We start from the raw sequence: 22,506 nt of genomic DNA, 5'->3' as shown, positions 1-22,506 counted from the left end.
TTAACATGGCGGAAAACGAGCCTGCGCAGTACAAACAAAGACTCCTAATTCCAGTTTCTGGCAGAACGTTACCATGACTTTCTTCCGGTACGGAAGGCTATACCATTACCATACCGAATCGTTGTTTTTGTCCTAATTCACACATTCACATTTCCAAGGCAGTATATTCTCACTTCACCCACAAGGCTAATATTATTCGCTCCCCGACTATTAAAATAATTGTTTTTTACAGCACTTACTGAAGAGCCCTTGGCACGCCCGAATGGTCTCAACCAACTCCACTTCCGGTTCTAGGTGTTATGGCTGCCTCGAGTGTCTAGTAGTTTGCACCCGTGGCGAGAAAGATCTAAGACCCACATACCGAGACTAGCGAAGTAAAGTTGAGTCTTCGTTGTGGAGGCAATAACTTCTCCGATTCCTCGGAGATGGCAGCGTCCGGGAGCGGTATGGCTCAGAAAAGCTGGGAATTGGCCAACAACATGCAGGAAGCCCAGAGTATCGATGAAATCTACAAATACGACAAAAAACAGCAGCAAGAAATCCTGGCAGCGAAGCCCTGGACTAAGGAGTGAGGAGGTCCCTGGCGAGCTGCAGGGGAGGGAAGGGATGGCGGGAGTTTTAAGAGACCCAGGGTTGAGGGAGTTGAAGCGGGTGGAGAGCGTCTCTTCACCGGAGGGAAAGGGGAAGGATATGTGCGCGAGAGATTTTGATCTTCCCTCAGCCCCTCCACTAGGGCCTGCTCTGACTCCCCTTTTCGTCTCTTTAACCCATTTGCCCCCAGAGGATGTAAAAGGAGAACAAGCGGTGACTTAGGTTGTCACTTCTCAACATACTATTGCCATTAATGCTACCCAGTCTGCCTTGGACCCGTGTCGATAATGCACCTTGTTGGGGCCTTCAGGTGATCCCAAACAGGATTGTAGCTGTTTTCAGAAAAACGAATCAACAGGCCAAAGGTCTTGAAAATAGCTATGAGGCATCTTTTAGAAATCTACAATCTTTTTTATTGTGGGTAATTTCAGGCTCTTCAAGGCTCTAGCCAGTCTCTCAAATGTTACTCCACCAGTACATATAAGCTAGAAGTTATAAAAATAGAGTTTAAGACTCTGTACTTATCCCCAGGACTGATAAGTCTAGGGTTATTTACCCATAACATTACTCCTTTCCTGAAAAAGATTTTGTTAAGGATAAGTACAAAACCACACTAAAGGAAAAATAGAGCTGTGGTCACCAAGAGAATATACTTCATCTGCCCCAGTTTTGTTTATTTATTTGTTTTATTTTGAGACAGGGTCTAGATATGTAGTTCAGGCTGCCCTCGAACTCCAAGCAGTCCTCCTGCCTCACCCTCCTAGTTGCTGGGATTACAGGCCTGTACCACCACACCCACCTATCTGCCTCAGTGTTTTACAAGGATAGCTTTAACTGTCAGTATTCAGTTTTAGCCATGTTTACTAAATTCTTAATATGGGGAGGGTGAGCTAGGGATTTTCACATTTAATCCTCATGACAACCCAATGCTGTATTTTAATTGCCATTTTAAATTAATACATGTTTGCAGTACATGTAAAATATATTTATAAAACAGAAACAAAATCTTATGGTAATACAAAGATTAGATGAGGTAATATATAAAAAGGTTCTAAAACATGTGTAATAGGGGCCGGGGACTTAGCTCAGTGGTTCCGCTGCCAGCCTTGCAAGCGGAAGGACCCAAGTTCGATCCCTGGTACCAAAAATATAAATAAATAAATAAATAAATAAATAAAATGTGTGTAACGGGAGCACAATAATGTTTATCTTCTCTCTTTTCCCCACTGAATGGCGGAGCCAAGACTTCATGTCATGACTCCAAGACCAAGTGTCCTCCCTATCTTTCACCCTGTGGTTGAAGTCTGCCAAAGGTTGAGAATTAAGCTTAGTTGTTTTCTATGGGCAGGCATTTATGAAAGCTTTTCAGAGACATTGACAAACCACATTATACAGCCTGGTTCCTTGTCTGATTGTCAGGTTACTTCTATAGCAGGTTGTGCATTTTGGTATAGTCTGTTAAGTATTTGGAAGCTTATCAGCCTGCCTCCCAGTCTGTGGCTGTACTTGTAGTTCTACCTGCCCCTAGGCAGCATCAGTGATAACAAAATGTAATTTTATTCAATTTAGTCACTTCCAGTGATAACTACTCTAGAGTAGTGATCATAAGGATTATCATAGTTACTTTTTATTTTGAGACTGATATGAGAAAAGGAAGCCAAACCCTTCAACACACTGTACTTTGTTTTTTTTGGGGGGGGGGGTACCAGGGATCGAACTCAGGTCTTTGTCTTTGTGCTTGCGCAGCAGGCAGCAAAACCACTGAGCTAAATCCCCAGCCCCAACACACTGTACTTTTGAGAGAACCCTAAGAGACAGATTATTAATGCTAATAACAGCACTAACTAATGTTTTAGTACATGCCAGGTACTAAGCTAAGGACTTTATATATTTTATTTACTTTATCCAAACAACAAGTATGGCATTTCCTATTTATAGATAAGGAAACTGAGGCACAGGCATTAAGTGGTTGTACCACATCACAGCTGGGGAGCGGTAGATTCAGCCATGTGCATGTCACAGCCCAGATTCATAACCATTAGGCCAGAAGTTAGGCCTCACAAGGTTTAGCCACAACCATTCAATCAGAGTCAAAATCTGATTTCAGATTAACAGAGGAAAAGCCAATTAAACTGATTATGTTATTCCCTTATTTGAATAGTTTATTTCAGAGTTTTTTCCCTTCCTCCAAGGGGGAATACTTTGCAGGTCTATTGCATGTTTATTATTCCCAAGGCCTGTAGGAATTCTTTCTACTTCCTTTTTCCTAATCTCACATTTTACACACCCCTTTCATTCCCACAAATCCTTTCAGTACTTAGTATGTTCACAAAAACTCTTTTGAAATTGCACTTTACATAAGAAATTTAATTACACCTTTCTTTTTTTGTAGTCACCATTACTTTAAGTACTGTAAAATCTCAGCACTGGCTCTGTTGAAAATGGTAATGCATGCCAGATCAGGAGGCAACTTGGAAGTGATGGGTTTGATGCTTGGAAAAGTGGATGGTGAAACCATGATCATTATGGACAGTTTTGCTTTGCCTGTAGAGGGCACCGAAACCCGAGTAAATGCTCAAGCTGCTGCATATGAGTACATGGCCGCATACATAGAAAATGCCAAACAGGTAAAGATGATGTTTCATAAGTTTAGTAATAGCAAATTAGAGTGTCAAGGTGATTTTTGAGTTTCTGAACTTAAAACTATCCTCTAAACATTAAATTTTATATTTTAAGTTTAATTTCTATATAAAATATGAAATGAAAAGCCTGATAAGACTAATAGCATAGATTTGTTTGTTTCCAGATACATTCTCACACTATCAGATATGTGTTTAAAATTTAAAATGGGGGGCGCTGGGCTGGAGTGCTTGCTTAGCATGTTAGAGGCCCTGAGTTCAATACTTCCAGCACCAAAAAATGAAATAACATAGAAGTTTAGGAACAATATTCCTGAGTATAAAACCAATTAAATAACTTATGGTGCATCTATTGAACTGCTAAGGCAACCTTTTTAAAAAAAAGAAAAAAGGTAGCTTTCTACATTTACTTGAATACTTAAATGGCTCAAACTCCAGAATCATTTGAGTAAAAATGCAAAGTATAAAACGCTATATGTGGTATTCTATTTTGTGTGCATATTTATTAATCTATGTACATGCAAAGAATATCTCTGTAAGGGTATGTAAGCAATTGACTATAGAAGTAACGTCTTGGCTGAGAAACCAGGTGCTTGAGGGAAAAGAGATGGGAAGGAGGCTCAGTACTTTTTTGTTCTTGTACTTTGTTAATTAATTATGTACTTTGTGTATGTACTTTTTTTTTTTTGGTACCAGGGATTGAACTCAGGACCTTGTGCTTGCCAGGCAGGTGCAGTGCCACTGAGCTAAATCCCCAGCCCTGTATTATCTATTTTTAAAATTTTCTTTTTTAACTTGAAAGCAACATATACTGTGAGCTATTCTACACACTATAATTGTACCATAGTGCTACATAAAAGAGACAAATGACTGAGATTAAACAGGAACTTCATACTCTGTCTTCATGTGTTAGGTTGGCCGCCTTGAAAATGCAATTGGCTGGTATCACAGCCACCCTGGCTATGGCTGTTGGCTTTCTGGGATTGATGTCAGCACACAGATGCTTAACCAGCAGTTCCAGGAACCATTCGTAGCAGTAGTTGTAAGTACTTTTAAAACTAGTTTTAATTAAAATCTTTAAGAAGATTTATGAAAGCAGTTATACAGAGAAATCAAAACACTATGGTAAAGAGCAAGGCTCTTTATCATTCTGCCTAGGTTCAAATCTGAATTCTACCTCTTAGAAGCTGGGACACCTCTTAGAAGCAAGTTACTTAACCTCTCTGCATCTCATACCTAACCCCAGTCTGCCCCCATAAAATAAGGTAATCATAGCACTTAGGTCTCGCACCCAATTTTTCATAGGCATCCAGGGTTGAATTGAGCAAATAGAAATTAATAGAACAGTTCCTATTCCCAGAGTGTTTTAGATGCAACGCAGGTTTCTAGGAGGAAAGTAGAAATTACTGATTTATCAAAATTAAAAAAAGTTTTAAAAAGATGAGAAGATCCTCCAGTAATAATCTTAAGTGATAGAACTAAATATAATCTCTGAATTAACTGTGAGGAACGCCTATACTTACCTTTTTTTGTGTCTGGGTAATTTTTTCTTATTGTTTGGTTGTTGTGTGTATACACTGTTATATGTACACATGTATTTCTAGGTTTAGAATGTTTGCATAAATGGAGACGATATATATTGACAGATATTAAATTTATTTTTCTTGCAGATTGATCCAACAAGAACAATATCTGCAGGGAAAGTGAATCTTGGGGCTTTTAGGACATACCCAAAGGTAATTTTTAAAATTATAAGCCTTTATAATTTTTTAAACTCCAAATATATTACTTATTTTTAAAGATAATGCAATGATTAGCATCTTTTTAGTCTTAAAACAATTTAATTATGTTTGTAAACTAGCAAGCTGACACAGACTAGCCCGAGCAAAAAATAATCTGCCAAAAAAGAAAAACTTGTATAAAAATTTTAATACTGAACTTACTGAGATATCATGAGATTAATACAAGTTACCTTTAGCCTCTGTCATTACAAGAGGTGCTCAAAGTGGTGGCCATTAGTTCCAGACATTTACTAGTGTGGCAAACTGCTGAAGTGTGTATACATTTTTTGGCAGACTCTGTATATTGCTAATTTTATTAGAAAAGCAGCCTTTATTTCTTTTTTTTTTTTTTTTTTTTTTTTGCTTAAATTCTTTTATTGGTACATTTTAGGTATACAATATGTTTACATTTATCATTGGGTGCTTGTACCTGTACATGATCTATCTTGGTTCTTATTTTTTCCACATTGCCTGTGCGCCCTTCCCCCCCTCCGCTCTTCCCTATTTACATAGACTTTGTTTCCATTTTTTTCTTTTCTCATAATTTTTCCTTTCCCGTCTTTCCTTTCCCCTTCCCCTCCAACTTCCCCTACCCCTCTGGACCTTTTCTTCCTATTTCAAATTATCAATTATTCATTTTAATCCTTATTCACACTTTCAGTTTCTTACACTAGAGAAACTATTCAGTATTTACACATGTGTGTCCTATTTATTTCAGTTAGAGTATGGCCTCAATATGCATCCATTTAGCTATAAATGTCTCTAGTTTCTCTTTCTTTATGGAAGCAGCCTTTATTTCTTAAGTATTTAATAAGTAATACCTTTCTTATAAGAATGCCCGTGGCAGCCAGCTGTGGTGGCGCATGCCTGTAATCCCGGCACTCAGGAGGCTGAGGCAAGAGAATTGTCATGAGTTTGAGGCCAGCCTAGACTACATAGTGAGTTCAAGACCGGCCTGAACTTCATAGCAAGACTTTGTCTCAAAAAACAAAAAACAAAAAAGTAGTAACCAAGAATGCTCGTGGCATTCTGACAGGTACTAGAGAAACAATAAACTATACAGATTTGTTTCCTTCCCTGGAGAGAACCTGCACTCTGCAATAGATACTATCCCAGGTATTACCTAAGGACAAAAAAAAAAGGAATCTATAAGCAAATCCAGCCTATAGCCTCCAGGAAAAGGGTAAAAGCAAATATTTCGTTTTTTATTAGAATGTTTTGATTTTGATCTTTTGAGACAGGATCTCATTATGTAGTCCAGGCTGGCCTTGAACTCACTATGTAGTCCAGGTTGGCCTTGAACTCAAGGATCCTCCTGCCTCAGCTTCCACGTGCTGAGATTACAGGTATGTGCTACCACACCTAGCTTTTAGCGTGTTATATTGAATATTTCACTCCCCAAAATAATGTTTCTATAAGTAAAAAACTGCATAGAAACATTTTTTTCTTGGGGTTTTCTGGTTATTTGTTTTTAATCTTCTGTTTTCTTTATTTTTGTTTAGGGCTACAAACCTCCTGATGAAGGACCTTCTGAGTATCAAACTATCCCACTAAATAAAATAGAAGACTTTGGTGTACATTGCAAACAGTGAGTCATTTAAAATTCTATTTAGTGCCAAAGTTACTATAAGAAACCTTAAAGATCTCCAACCCTTTATTTTACAAAGGAGTGAAAGGTGTAGACAAAATATATTTCATAATATATAATACCTTTTTAAATAATAATAAAAAGATAAGAATTTACAATAATGTTCAAAGTTTTTTTATTAATAATCGGTTTAATCTAATAAATTGCCTTTCACAGAGCTATAAACATTTTCTCAGTGTACAAGATAACTTGGCCTATAACAAAATTAAAGTTGAAAGATGTGTTCAGGGTCAGCCTGATACTAGCATGTTTGTAGCCCTTAAAGTACCCAATTTCCATTTAGCAAGGACTCTACATTTTAATTCCAAAGTTAAGCCAAATAAAAACATCACTGAATTATATACTTTATTAAAATTATGTAGGGCCGGGGATTTAGCTCAGTGGTTCTGCTGCCTGCCTCGAAAGCGCAAGGACCCGAGTTCAATCCTCAGTACCAAAAAAAAAACCAAAAAAACAAACAAATAAAATTGTGAATTTCAGGATATGTGAACTACATCTTAATTTTTTTTTAAATGTTAAAGAAGGGCAGTTTTCTTTACCTTCTAAATATATCTCACCATTTCTCTTATTGTAACCTTCACTCAAGCCAGTGCTATCAGGATCCTGAACCATGCTACTAGTATTTTCTTTTTTTTTTTAACTTTCAAAAATTCTTTGTGGGATATTCATAAAAGCAGACAGAGCAGTGCATAAGCCCCTGGCTTCCGAGTTATCAGCACTTTTTCAGTCTCACTTCACCCATTTTCCCTATTTCATGTACCCTAGAGGTTGGTTTGGGTTTTTTTGAGATAGAATCTTGCTCTGTTGCCCTGCCTGGCCTTTAACTTATGGGCTTAAGCAATCCTCCTGTCTCAGCCTCCCAAGTTGCTGCGACTACAGATGCATGTCACCACACCTGGCTTTTCTGAAGGAGTAAAGATTTGATTGTTTCACCCAGGAGCACTTTGCTAATGGATCACTTTGAGAACCTGACTGTCAGCTACATGTGATGAGGGGGGCTTGGGTAACCTACTTAAGACATCAGATACTACAGCCATCCCAGGCTCGCTGCTCTTGGGAGAGGCCTTTACTGCCCATCCTGTGGCTTGAGAGAGTTGCTTAGAGAAGAAGCAGAGGATGGCAGGAGATACCCCTGTATTCCATCCAGAGGGACCAGGTGTGGGGACCCTGCAGCAGGGCAGAGGCATTCAGAAGGGAAGGGGGGAGATGAAAGACTGGGGCTGGGAGATAGTATTTTTTTTTAACAGAAACAGTTTATTTACTCTAAACAGCACCACAGACAAAACGCCATATAAACACAAAGGAAGTGATGCAGAATCAAGACACTACCTGACTTTGGATCTGAGGCTCATAAGCAACACAGCCCAGGTTCTGAGGAGACCAGATAAGGGGTGAGAGGGGCAAGTGATTTTCTTCTCGTACAGCCAGTTAGAGGCTTCGGGCAGCTCCGAGTGGTGGGAATCATGCCTGCCTCTGAGAGCAGAGGACTAGCTCCTAGGGGACTTACCCAAGTATAAAAGTTTATAATTTTACAGCAGTTGAAATACTGACATCAGTATTAAAAGCAAGTTTTACATAACAATCAAAAATACAAAAGACTGAAGGAAGAGACCCTGTATGAAAACGGGGTAATTCAGCAGATGAAAACTGTATGCCAGTGGCAGGAATGGAGATGGTGCCCGCCCAGCCCTCCCAGGTGGCTGGCTAGTGACCATATGAGCGACTAGATTTGCAAAAGGTGTAAACGAGTTCTTGCCAAACCAATCCCTTCCTTTCTGCAGAGCCACAGGGCCGCTGCTTATGAGAGCGCAAACTTCTTGGCTTGTGCTGGAACCCTTTTCTCATATTCCACTCTGTTTTGGCAGTAGATCATGTAGGCCTCTGCTTGTGCTGGGTTTTGGATATTTGGTTCATTCAGAAGTTCCTGTATTCCTAATAAGATCTGTTTGATCGTGATAGCTGGCCTCCAGTCTTTGTCCTCCTCCAGGATGGACAGGCACACTGCCCGAGGGGTACACATTCAAGTGGAAGAGTGGCAGCTCAAATTTACATTTTGGTGGTGAGGATGTGTCTACCCTACAACCCTTACAGATGTTTTCTCAACCAGACTGAGTTTGTTAGACTGGAAGTAAGATCATGTTCTCTTTCTCAGAATGACCCCATCTCACCTAGAATAATATCCTTACCATAGGTTACACAACCCTATAGGGTCCAGTCTTTCAGCATCTCAACTCATCTTTTATCACATAACCTCTCCGACCCAGCCTCACAGTTTGTCAGATGTACCAGGCAGGATTCTGGCTTGGGGTCTTTGTACTTTGTTTCCTCTGCCTGAAACATCCTTATTTCCACGTAGCTCACTAACTACCATGTGGCTCACTAACAGATACCTTGAGTATCTGTTTAAGAGTCACCTCAACAGAAAATGTTTATGGGTCAACCTATGTCAAATAGCACTTTATTGTCACTCTCTGTCCCCTTTTCTTTTTCTTCTTAGCACTTGTTTTTGCTTTCTTGTTACTGACTCCTGTAGGAAGTGCATTTCTTGGAAACAGTTATTTACTGCTGTATCCTTGCATTTGAAATAAGGCATGGCACACAGAAGAGACTTTTAAAAGAAAGCAAAAGAAAAAAATTATTGCCTAAATGAAATGATTATTCAGTGTCCTCTTTTCTCTATACCTCTTATCTCCACTTGAAGGAAGAATCACTACTGCTCTTATTTTTCTGTTCGGATATTCTTAGAAAATTACAGATTTTTAAAAAATTGAGGTTTAAAATATATCTAGTTTTCACCCATCTCTAACTTTTATTTCTGTAAAAACTATTAATTACCAGTGTGCTAAATGGTTAGAATCATTTAATTTGCCCTACTGAAAAGAATTTAAACCATTCCTGTTTAAGAGAATTGCTCCTAAGTGTGGAAACACCTTTGCTGCAAACTCTCATTTTCTGAGTAACAATCCATTCTTTTTTCATTTTTTTAATAGTACATGCTTACAATATATAATTAATACATTCACTGTGCAATATATAATTAATACATTCACTATGTACATGTACATATCACTATGTATATGTACATATCATTAAATTGTTTATATTGTCATATGTTTTTATATTCCAAAAGACCCACCTTCCCTGATTTTCTTTTCTTTTCATGGGTTCTTTTGTCTTCCTTCAATATCTTTCTTTTGCCAAATACTCTACCTTGTTCTTCTAAAATAGGAGCTTATCAGAAAGGAGTCAGTACTTTGTCAACTACTTATTTGCTAGAACTGAGTATCTTGAATGTGGAATTGCTAGAGTATTCAAAGATATTTTCTTACTTTGGGTTAATTCCAACAGAATAGTAATAATGACATTCTTTTTTGCAAATATTTCAATGAAACAAGTTCAAAGAGCAAGGGTTTTGTGTGGACTAGTTATGTCTTTTTCCTAAATTATCTGATGATAAGCTACTGTTTGCAGTTTATATTGATTTTTCATTTTTTCTTTATTGGAAACAGGATACAAAGTTGTTTTGTTTTGTTTTTCTGGTGATAGGGATCAAACCCAGGACTTTGTCCATACTAGGCAAGCACTCCATCACTGAGCTACATCCTCAGCCCCTGAAGTATTTTTCAAACTACCTTATATTTTATTAGTGTTATAAGCATATCATACAGAATCAGATGAGAAGGACAGTGGCACATTCTTGTAGTCCTAGCTACTCAGGAAGCTAAGGCAGGAGGATCACTGGAGCCTAGTTCAAGGCCAGCCCAAGTATCACAGACCCGCATGTCTTTTAAAAAAATTAAATGATTCTATGAATCTTATGAAAAACAATTTTATACCTTTCCCACCCCCCAGAGAAGGTCACTTAAGCTATTATTGTCTTTTCTTTAAGCACTTACCCTGTATCGTTAACAACATGCTGATAATGTTGCTTCTGATTTCAAGTTCTCAGGAGGATTGGTTATTGACTATTCCTATAGAAGCTGAGTCGTTAGCTCCACAAGTAATTTTGAATATCCTCTGCTACTGAGATTTGCAGCTAATCATATTAGGAAAAATTCATTCTGTCCATTTAAGAAATTAAAATAGTAATTTATGAGGTGATACATAAATTTGAAGACTTAAGAGGCTATTCTAGAACCAGGTGTGGTGGCACACACCTGTAATCCCAGCACTCTGGAGGCTGAAGCAGGAGGATCACCACAAGTTCAAGGCCTGCCTGGGGTACATAGTGAGTTCAAGGCCAGCCTGAACAACATAGTGAGACTCTGTCTTAAAAAACAAAAAAAAACAAAAAAAAAAATCAAGAATCTATTCTATACCCTTGCTTTCTATCTTTCAGATCCTCATTTTATGTCCTTCCTCTGCCTCTTTCTAGGTCTGCAGCTTTAAGCAAGGTCTTTGTGTTAGCTTTCTGTCACTGTAACAAAATATCTGAGATGAGTCAACTTATAAGGAAGAAAGATTTGTTTTGGCTCCCAATTTCAGAAGTTTCAGTCCATGGTCAGTGGACCCATTATTTCTGGGTCAGTGATAAGGCAGTGGGAGCATCGCAAAGAGGAAGCTATTTACCTCATGGTGTCTGGGAAGCAAAAAGAGAAAAAAAGGAAGATCTAAGGTCCCAATATCTCCTTCGAGGCCACACCCGTAATCACCTAACTTCCTTCTACTAGGCCCCACTTCTTAAACTCACCATCCCAGTGGCATCATGGTTAGAGACCAAGCCTTCAATACATGGACCTTTGGGAGACATTCCAGATCCAAATTGTAGCACTGAATATTTCCTTGTGTGTAGAATGGATATAATCCTTTCATGTACGGTTATAGGGAAGATTAAATCAGGATTTAGGTAAAGCACCTAGGACATAGTAGTTGCTTAAGTTATATACTTCACTTCCACTCATTGCTTCCATTCTATGTTCAGACATGCATACATGTCTTAATCTTGAAAAAACCATCATTTAATCCTGATGTCTTCAATTTCCTTTTATTTCATCACTGCTGAACTTCAGTCAATAGGCTTTTTGTTGTGCCCGTATGATTTTGTCTTTTGCACCATGAACCTAGGGTCTACACCTTTATCTCTTCCTGTCTGCCCTGCCTCTCGATAGCTTCATTTGTGGGTCTTTTTGATGAGTTTCTCTTCTCTGATACCTCCTGAAGGACTGCAACAGCCAGCTTTCCAAAACACTCTTTTAGCTATAGTATTCCTTTGCTTAAACACCTTCAATGAGTCCTATGTACCTAGAGGATAAAATTTAACTCTTTTTTTTGGGTTCCAGGGATCGAACTCTGGACCTTGCGCTTTCCAGGCAGGTGGTGGAACCACTGAGCTAAATCCCCGGCCCCAAGTTTAACTTTTGTATAACATCTTCTGCCAATTAAACCTCAGTACCAGTATAGCTTTCTGGGTCTTCCTTACATAATTCTGCTCTTGATAAATTGTCCAGCTAGACCAGTTTTCTATCCCTTGTGTATCTTTTCTTACGGGTTAAGGGGGTTAAGACTTTCTGCCTATTGGCTAATGCCTAATGTTTTCAACATACTTATCCCATAGACTCATGTAAGAGCTATCTTATGTCATACCTTTTCTTCTGGGGCTTCTCAAGCAGTTCTAGCTTGAAATGACCACTTGAGCTCCTCTAAACATTCCTATTGTTTCTAACACTTAATTGGTAGGTGATTCATATTATATATGCACTTTAGCATCACTTACTGTTATCCAAAATATTTCATTATATTTAACTTGTTTAGATTCATACTACTTTCCCATATAAAGAGTGAGTTCTTCAAAGTGAAGAAGTCTCTTGTGCTTCTTTGTACCCAGTCATGTACAGAACCTACGGAGATATTTAAATATTTGTTACTTTTAAAAATACGTATGTTTTGCCTGGTACATTGGTGTGTGCCTGTAACCTCAGCTACTTGGGAGGCTGAAACAGGAGTATTGAAAGTTCAAGGCCAGCCTGGGCAATTTAGTGAGATCCTGTCTCAAAAACTAAAAGAAAAATAAATGATTAAAAAGAAAAAGGCCAATTTTGCTGACCCTACAGCAGAAGGTTATTAAGTGTATGTGCTATTAGCTGGAATCATAAACCAAGTAGCATGAATATGTCATTCATAAAGTCTGATTTTTTTTTTTTTTTTTTAATACAACAGGGTCTCACTATGTAGTTTAGGCTGGCCTTGAACTTACTGTGTAGCCCAGGTTGGTCTCAAACTCACAGCAGTTTTCTCTTGCCTCAGCCTCTCAAGTGCTGGGGTTTGATTATCTGAATATAAAGCACAGTTTCTTTAAATTTGTCCCAAACATCTATATGAGATAATTGAATAGAATATTTTTTCACTAAGTGAATTTGTGCTTTCTTTTCATAGATACTATGCCTTAGAAGTCTCATATTTCAAATCATCTTTGGATCGCAAATTACTTGAGCTCTTGTGGAATAAATACTGGGTGAATACACTGAGTTCCTCTAGCTTGCTTACTGTAAGTACTTATAACAGATGCATTTTAATTTTATCTGAGCTACCAAAGCTGTTAATATCTAAAACCCCATATACCTGTCTTGGCCAAGAAATCAGAGCCAGGATAGGATTTTACACCCCAGGATGCTAGGCCATTCCAAGGTCCGCATCATGTGCCAAAGAGACCAAGTCTCAATGGCAAATAGAGTGGTCAGATCAGGGTGAAATCTGTGCCTGCCTTCAAGAGACTTATGGAGAAAAATATATAAATACCGTTTCTGTTATAGGTAACAGACAGATGTCTCAAGTAGGACTTTGGTTATAAGTAACAGGATATCCAATTAAATGAGAAAGGGAATTGTGTAAGTTGCTGAGTCTGGTAGAACTTACCTCAGGCACAGCTAAGTTTGCATTCAAGCAATATTACAAAGTGTTAGTTTTTCTTTAAGCTTTATCAGGTTTATCTTCAGGCTTCATTTGAAAGCAAGGGGACAGCATTAGCTCCAGATCTGCCAGCCTGTCCATTTTATGTTCAAAAGAGAAAAACACACACCTGCATATTTTCAGGCAAAGCCTTTCTTGCTATGTCTGATTGCCTTTACTTAGTTTACATGCCCATCATTGGATCTGCAGTGGACAGAAGAATAAACTTGATGAGTGGCTGGGCCAAGACAAGTGTTTTACTGCTGGGCTGGGACAAAGGCAACTCCTTCAGGAATACAGGGACTAAGGAGGGAAAGAAGAGGCCACTAGAGAGAAATCAAAAGATCATTACCCTAAAAAAACATGCTGGGCAGGAAAGAAGAAAAAAAAAAATGTGTGTGTGTGTGTGTGTGTGTGTGTGTGTGTGTGTGTGTGTGTGTGTGAATATTTCCTGATAGGTTATTAAGGACTAATGTTTTCAGAAGAGTATTCATTTAATAACTATAGAACTGGGGAACAGTTTTTTACTTTTTGAAAAAAGTAGGTCATTTCATACATTGCATACAACAGTGGTTAAAACCATAGGACTTGAAATTTAAACCTGGGTTTCAAAACAACTGTCATTTTATTGGCTTTGAGTGACCTTCAGAAAGTTAATGTGATTGAACCTTCATGGGTATAGAGTTATAATAATATTACGTACATCACTAAGTACATTAGGAGAATTAGGTACTTTATATAAAGCATTTAGCAAAGTGCCTGGCATATAATAAAGCCTCAATAAATTATTATTACTTTGGTACATTGAATTCATGGAAAAAGACCTCATTTGAGCCTATTTACTATTATCTTAAACAATTCTGATAGTTTGTTTTTATTTCTTCAGTGATCAGAAGTAGATTAGAAGGGAGTGATCATAAAAATCGAACATTTTATTAAATGTTTTCCATGTGCCAGACACTGCTAAGTACTTTATATATGTTGTTTCCTTAGAGTCAAGTATACTAATAGCAGTCTGAAGTCATACCTGATGGCAAGGGGAGAAAACACGGTAAGACCAGAGCAGTATGAACCTTTACTTAAAGGCAAGCAGATTTGCCTACTCAGCCCTATGACTATCCCTGTATTTCAGCACTGCATATATCAGTGGAGTAATCAAGAAAAAGTTAAATTGCATACCTCCCTTCTTGTGGTTTTACATAGAGTTAACTGCAGCATTTTAAGAAAACATACGGTAAATGTACAACTTCCCTCTTTCCTCACCTAGAGCAGTTAATTACCATATTAAACCTAAAACTACTAGAAAAGAAGTTATTTTCTAATTTAGGAAATTCATCCTTTGTACTCATTCTTAATGCATTTGAAATGTTATTGGATATATCTTATTGTCATTTTAATAGCGCAGTTGTTTGCAATAACCTACATTTTCATGACATGAGTACCCAAATCCTGGAATTGTGAAATGATCTGTAAACTTTTTGCAGGTATATGGTGGAAAAACCCATTGATTTCCTAAATCACTTACATACAGATAAAGTGAATATAATTGCATCTTTTAAAATATTGTAAAATCATTGGAAGAATGAGTAGCATTTTGAAGGGCCTTTTGAAGCAGCTGTGATGACAGCAAATAACTTTTCATATTTGGGGATAGATCTATATTTCCCATATACTGTCTTACAAATTGAACAAGTAGTATAACATTAATTTTTGCCAAACTGGTTATTAATCTTCACTCTCTTCTACTGAAGACTTAAGAAACAGAATATATACTTTAAAACTTACCTAAAAGTTATACCTACTAAAAATTTTCTTTAAAATATTACAGTTAAATACACATATAGCAGTATTAAATTTTTCCTTTTTAAAAAGTGTGCCAGCCAGGCGTAGTAGTGGATGCCTGTAATCCTTGCACTTGGGAGGCTGAGGTAGGAGGATTGCCATGAGTTCAAGGCCAGCTTGGGCTACATAGTGAATTTGAGACCAGCCTGAACTGCAAAGCTAGACCTTGTCTCAAAAAATCAAAACAAAAATAAAATAAAAAGTATGCAATATTGCAGAAAAAACTATAAATATTCCAGTTTTTCAAATGTGGGTCTGTATATGAAGATAGAGCATTACTTTAAAATATAACTGCTTATAGCTAGATGGAAGGATTATGGGCATGTTAATTTCTTCTTTATAATACTATAAATTTTCCAGATTTTCTGTAATGACCATTGATTTTAGAACTAGAAAAGCTAAAAAATGTCATTAAAAAAAATATTGTCATAAGTACTAATTCTAAAAGTTTGGCAGAAAACAATAAAATTAGCTAGCAATTACTAAGCATATATATAAATATATCTATATATAAAATTAAGCATATAGAGAGAGAGTGAGAGGTAGAGAGAGAGACTGCCAAAAAAATACATGCATACTTTAGTACTTCACCATACTAATAAATGTCTGGAAGCTAATGATCACCACTTTGAGCACCTCTTGTAATTGTAGAGGCCAAAAGTAACTTGTATTAGTCTCAATGTCTAAATAAATTTAGTATAAAAGTATTTATACAAGTTTTTCTTTTCCTGATGTATACATTTTTAGATGGTATCTCTATGTGTATGTATAGATATATATACATATATATATAATTTTTTTTATAATAACCTGGGGTAAAAATTATTGCCATCCTTTCCCATTTTCAGAAGACAAGAGGCAAACCTCAGCCCTCCCAGCTAATGTGCGGAAGGGCCAGAACCTAGCCTCAAATCTGTGTACACCAAAGCCTCCCATAAGCTGGGCATACTTGTGCACAGCTGTAATTCCAGCACTCAGGAATTTGAGCCAGAAAGATCACTAAAAGTTTGAGGCCAGGTTGAATTACATAGCAAGACTCTGTCTCAAAAAAGCCTCCCCCTGAGTTCAATCCCTGGTACCAAAAAAAAAATGCCTCCCATATTAACAAATATATGGTACCTCACTTCATGAATGATTCTGTTTGCTGGACAATTTGGTTTGCAAACAGAAGCATTCGGCAAAATTTTGCTTCCGTTGGTGAACTCCACATCAGGTGATGAACACAAATGTAGCCATCTTCCCCAGAATCATGGAACAAATTAAATTCATGAACCAAGGTACCACTGTACTAGATTTAAGCTATCAAAAATAAAATTTTCAGGGCCGGGGATTTGGCTCAGTGGTTCCACTGCCTGCCTTGCAAGCACAAGGTCCCAAGTTCGATCCCCGGTACCAAAAAAAAAAATTAAAAATTAAAAAAAAATAAAATTTTCAGATTTAATCTTGAAATCATAAGAAGGAAAATACCTACACTCAAACTGCTTGAATTTGAAAGCAGTTTTTGCAGGTATAATTTGACTTTTTGATTTTGTTTTGTTTTAGTAATAAGGACTAAAGCCAAGATCCTTCTACTGAGCTACATCCCCTCCCTCTCATGCCTGTTTTGAGACATGGTCTGGCTAAGTCCTTAAATTATCCAACCTGGGTTGGAACTGGTAACCTTCCTGCCTTGGCCTCCTAGAGTGTTAGGATAACAGGAATGCAGCACCATGCCTGCCTTTGACTTCTGTACTAACTACTCACTCAGGTTTTATAGTGGAATTCTTTATAAGTGGAATATTCTATGTAAAAAAAGAATTGATTCACAGATAAATACGTAGCTTTTTTTAAATGGTGGGCTTATATTATGGACTGACACATTACCATTTTCTCCACAGAATGCAGACTATACCACTGGTCAGGTGTTTGATTTGTCTGAAAAGTTAGAACAGTCAGAAGCCCAGCTGGGCCGAGGAAGTTTTATGTTGGGTTTAGAAACACATGACCGAAAGTCAGAAGACAAACTTGCCAAAGCTACAAGAGACAGGTAAGAGTAAATCTGTAAGATTCTTGCTGCTAATTCTTTCTTCAAAATTTGCTAATAATAGTAGAATCCAAAGTTCTTTTTGTTCAACTTAGTTATAACTTAAAATGGTACCTGAATATTAATTGTTTGTTTGAAGAGGGGGCTTTAAAATTGGTCGTATGTATCTTCCTCAAAGAATTACAAGAATTGTACCACAGCAATATATGTGCACCTATGTTTATAGCGGCACAATTTGTAATAGCTAAGGTTTGGAAACAGCCCAAATGCCCATTAACTGGAAACTGGATAAAGAAGATGTGGTTTTTTTATAAAATGGAGTACTACTCAGCCATAAAGAATGAGAAACTAGAGTCATTTATAGCTAAATGAATGCATATTGAGGCCGTAGTCTTAAGTGAAATAAATAGGACACACGTGTAAATACCAATAGTATCTCTGGTGTGAGAAACTGAAAGTGTAAATAAGGATGAAAATGATTAAAACGAATAACTGATAATTTGAAATAGGAAAAGGTCCAAAGGGGTAGGGGTGGCAGGAGGGGATGGGGAAAGGGATGAAGGGAAAGGAAAAATTGTGAGAAAGAGAAAAAAATGGAAACAAAGTCTATGTAAATAGGGAAGGGTGGTGGGGGTGAAGGGTGCATAGTAATGGGGGAAAAAATAAGAACTAAGATACATCATGTTCAGGTACAAACACCCAATGATAAATGTAAATGTATTGTATACCTAAAATGTACCAATTAATATATAAATAATAAAAAGTAAAAAAATAAAAAAAATTAAATTAGTCATATGCAAAGCCAGGTATGGTGGCATATGCCTGTAATCCCAGGTAGGAGGATCACAAATTCAGGACCTGCCTGGACAATTTAGTGAGTCCCTGTCTCAAAATAACAAGTATTGGGGATATAGCTTGATGGTAGATTGTTTGTCTATCATGTGCAAGGCTCTGGATTCACTCCCCGCTGCAGCAAAAAAGAAAAGAAAGAGTTGTCTTATGCAGATACAATGTGGTAATTCAGTTGTCGAATGCCACCAAACAAACTTTCCATTACTCAAACAGCAAAGTTCAAAACAAGTCTGCTACCTTTTGTAAACTGCTCTATGGTCAGAACAAAAATCTGACCTGAAAAAACTTTAATAGGCTGGCCACATCTCACTGCAGGGACAAAGGAGTGACACTTCCATCTAAGTACCACTCTTGCCCAGACAACCTATTAGTGCTTGTGTTAGTGTGTTAAAACATTTGTCATTTTGTGCTTTTTTTTGCACTTTATTGGCATAAAATATTATTACCATGGCTCCAAATAAAGTTAGTGATATCAGTAGTAAAGCTAAGAGGAAAATTGTATAAAGTCTTTGTAAATAGGGAAGGGTGGAGGGCGTGAAGGGAGGGCTAGGAATGGGGAAAAAATAAGAACCAAGATGCATTATATAAAGGTACAATTCCCAATGAGAAATGTAATTGTGTTGTATACCTACAATGTACCAATAAAAGAATTTAATACAAAAAAAATTTTAAAAAGAGGAAAATTGTAAGAACCACAATGGAGTTAAAGAAATTATTGCAAAATTTGTTAGGAAAAATGAATTTATAAGTGTAATTTTGGGGCCTCAGAACCAATTATTTGATTTTCCATTATGGGAAAAATTTGCATTGTGGGAAAATTTCCATTATGAGAAAAATATGTTTAGTTCTTAAACTTTTCAATGTTCAAACACAAATCTGGAGTGAATTGAGGTCGACAACCAAGTTATCACTGTTATCAACTCTGAAAATTTAGGAGACATTAGATAAAAAGATTAAAAGTTTAAATCAAAGATTTAAGTAGTGTTACGGTATGCTCCCAGGCATCTTTTATAGGGTCAAACAAATTAGCAAAGAAAACCAGTCCATCAGTTTTTTGTTAAGAAAGGGGTACCCTAAGCTTTAGTAACCTAATCCTCTTCTGAGATATTAAGATTTCATACATTTACCAATTTTCAATTTTTCATAAATTTCATAATACTACAGAAATGATTATATCATTTTAAATTATGCTTTTGAAATTAGCCTTTATAAAATGATTCAGTGTCCCAAGTTTTACTACCAAAGAATTTATTAGGTATAAATTTAAGATGTGTTCTCAGATACCTTATAAATAATAAGTGGCCCTCCAGATGTGTAGCATACAGAAGACTATCAATATAATATGTATTTGCACAAATTTTAATTTTAATGTGGTAAGAGCAAAAGGAGAACTGTTGACATCATATAAAATGATAACATTGGTATCTATTTAAGAAAAACAGACTTAGTCTGTAAGAAAAAGAAGGAAGGGAAGATTAAGTGTATTCTAGGAGCAGGAAAGAGTCTTGTTGGGTTAGAATCATTTCATTCCCTTCTCCACGAGCTTTTAGAAGGTAGAAAGAGTGGCCTGGATAAAAGTTACCTTTTGTTTTGACATTAGGACCCATTTTTTAATTTGATTTGAGTGTATGTTTTTGCTCAACTACCTTTGTAGTCTGTAATTTGTAATTTTATCTACACTTACATCTCAGTTTCTTTTGAAGCAAAAATTTTCCTAGAGGAATATCTTCAATTATATAACAAGGAAAGTAGGCAAGACGAAAGTAGCAGTACAGATGCAGAGAATTTTCCTTTTGGGGATAGCTTTACAAGAATACTATTTCACAGATGGTAGTGAGGTTTTATTTTTATTTATTTTTTTTTTTTTTACTTTTTACCATTTCTAATGTCTGAGTCATTGATTTTTTCTTTTTTTTTGGTACCGGGAATCGAACTTGGATCCTTACACTTGCACAGCAAGCTGCGAAACCACTGAGCTAAATCCCCGGCCTGAGTCATTGATTTTTAATTGTTTGGAGGATTGATTATTTCAGGGAAAAAAGCATAGAATTCTTTTTTTTTTTTTTTTTTTGTGGTACCAGGAATCAAATTCACGACCTTGCGCTTGGGGGGCAGATGCGTTGCCACTGAGCTAAATGCCAGGCCGAGCATAGAATTCTTTAAATGTATTTTGTAAATTATTCTAGGTAATAAGGAATAACAGTTTATGTAATATTGGAATCACCTGTGATTATAGATTAATATGTGATATTAACATAGTGAATATTAATTGTACATTACTGTTTGTTATATAACACATAGTTAATATGTACTTTTAGATGCTTTTTTTTTTTTTAGATAGAATCTCTATCTATGTAGTTCAGGCTGGCTTGAACTCACTAGTCCAGGCTGGCCTTGAACTCACAGCAATCCTTCTGCCTTAGCCTCCCTAGTACTGGGATTATGGGCTGCACCACCATGCCCATGTAGATGCCCTTTAAAGCAGAATTTTTCTCGAAGCTGCTGACGAGTAACAAAACTGTTATGATTTATATAAAATTTTACATTGTCATTCTTTTGTGAAAGTTCTAGTAAGTAATTAAGTGGGTTAAAATACATGCAGAAGGCCAAATATCACAAGGACACTTTACATTGGCATGGTTTTGGGTGTATGAATAAAAGTGAAGGATGAATAAAAGCAAGGATGAATATAAGAGAAAACTTGCATGTTTGGAATAGTTTTCAAGCTGTTTCAATATATAATGTGTCTTTTTCTTTCCAGCTGTAAAACTACCATAGAAGCCATCCATGGATTGATGTCTCAGGTTATTAAGGATAAACTATTTAATCAAATTAACATCTCTTAAACAGTCACTGAGTAGTATTTTTGCCTGAAAGCTGGTATGTGAAAAATACTCAACACTTAAAATCCAGTTACCAAAAACCTGATTAGAAGTATAAGGTGCTCTGCCGTGTCCTGAATATTAACATCCTGTAATAAAACTCTATAAAATGAAACTGTCTTTTCATTGTTTTGTGGGTGGAATTGCATTCTTTTCTATTATCTTTCTGTGTTCTTGAATATTTTATTAATTAGACCCTTTGTATGTTTTGAAGAATCTTCCTATCTAAATTAATTGAATTTTTGCATTTCATTTGCCATACTGATGGTCAGAACTACTTTTCAACTTTGCTTATACCTTTTTATAGTCTTTAGTAGAAAGATAATTTAACATTTTTATGTTCCTATAAAATATTAGCAAAGTTGTACCATAAATTATTTCCCTGAAAATCAAATAACTGATTAGAAAGAGAACTTAATTCAGGGTATCTAGTCATTCAGATATTCACCAAGTACCCTTCCTGAACCAGGCCCAGTATGACTGGGAATTTTGAACAAGCTAGACATAGCCACTATCCTCACAGAACTTACCGTAAAGCTAAAGCTAAGTTAGCAAGAACATGAGTATATTGCTATGAAGGAAGAAATGAAGTATGCTGCAGATTTCTTTCTTTCTTTTTTTTTTTTTTTATTTTGGTACCGGGGATCAAACTCGGGTCCTTGCGCTTGCGAGGCAGGTGGTGACACCACTGAGCTAAATTCCCGGCCCATGCTGCAGATTTCTTAGAAGGAACATTTATTTTAGAGAAGGCTTAGCGAAGCAGACATCCTGAAAGAAGTGACCTGACCATGAAGGTGAAATTTGAAAGAAAGGAGGACTAGCCAGAAAAACCATAATAGGAAGTGATTACTACTACAATCAAGGAATACAACAGTGTGTAGAAGGTCAAGAGGTATAACAAGGATTTAGAAGTTTCAAGGAAGTGAGACTCAAACTTCAGGTTGTTTAATGGAATGTGGGAAGTGACAAGATATTACTTGAGGTAAAGGAGGGCACATCCTGCCAGCTCTTTTGAGTTGATTCTAACAGCACTGAGGAGTTTTAAACAGAAATGTTCTGGATTATTTTTTCTTAGGGCACTAATGAAGCCAGGTATAGTGATTCACTGCTGTAATGCCAGGACTTGAGAGACAGAGGAAGGAGAATGGCCACAAGTTCAAAGCCAACCTGAGCTACATATGTTCAAAACCAGCCTTTTAAGTACTATTGTAGTGAGACCCTGTCTCAAAAAAAAAAACCCTATTGAGAATTGGCAGTGAAGGCTGGGACATGGGGTTAACTGGACAATAAAGAATGAGAGGGGCCTAATGGTGAAAATACCAAATTTTAACAATGGGTAGAGGAAGAAATCCACAAAGCAAAA

General features: G+C 36.8%; 1 protein-coding gene across 1 annotated transcript; it reads left to right on the top strand.

Moving 5' to 3' along the window:
- The first annotated feature begins 270 nt into the window (after positions 1-270).
- Cops5 (COP9 signalosome subunit 5) lies at positions 271-21,258 on the top strand. The gene is made up of 8 exons (XM_087190431.1): positions 271-568; positions 2,984-3,218; positions 4,144-4,272; positions 4,901-4,966; positions 6,514-6,599; positions 13,032-13,143; positions 17,264-17,412; positions 21,023-21,258. Exons 1-8 carry the CDS (start codon positions 426-428, stop codon positions 21,105-21,107), a joined length of 1,005 nt encoding a protein of 334 aa, XP_087046557.1. The 5' UTR covers positions 271-425; the 3' UTR covers positions 21,108-21,258.
- The last annotated feature ends 1,248 nt before the right edge of the window (positions 21,259-22,506 follow it).

The sequence above is a fragment of the Heterocephalus glaber genome, unplaced genomic scaffold, assembly GCF_053883595.1.
Source record: "Heterocephalus glaber isolate CG9 unplaced genomic scaffold, H.glaber_assembly_v1.0 deba00001553, whole genome shotgun sequence".
Lineage (NCBI taxonomy): Eukaryota > Metazoa > Chordata > Mammalia > Rodentia > Bathyergidae > Heterocephalus > Heterocephalus glaber.
Note: the sequence above shows the minus strand (reverse complement) of the source record. Positions and strands in the feature narration are given on the sequence as shown.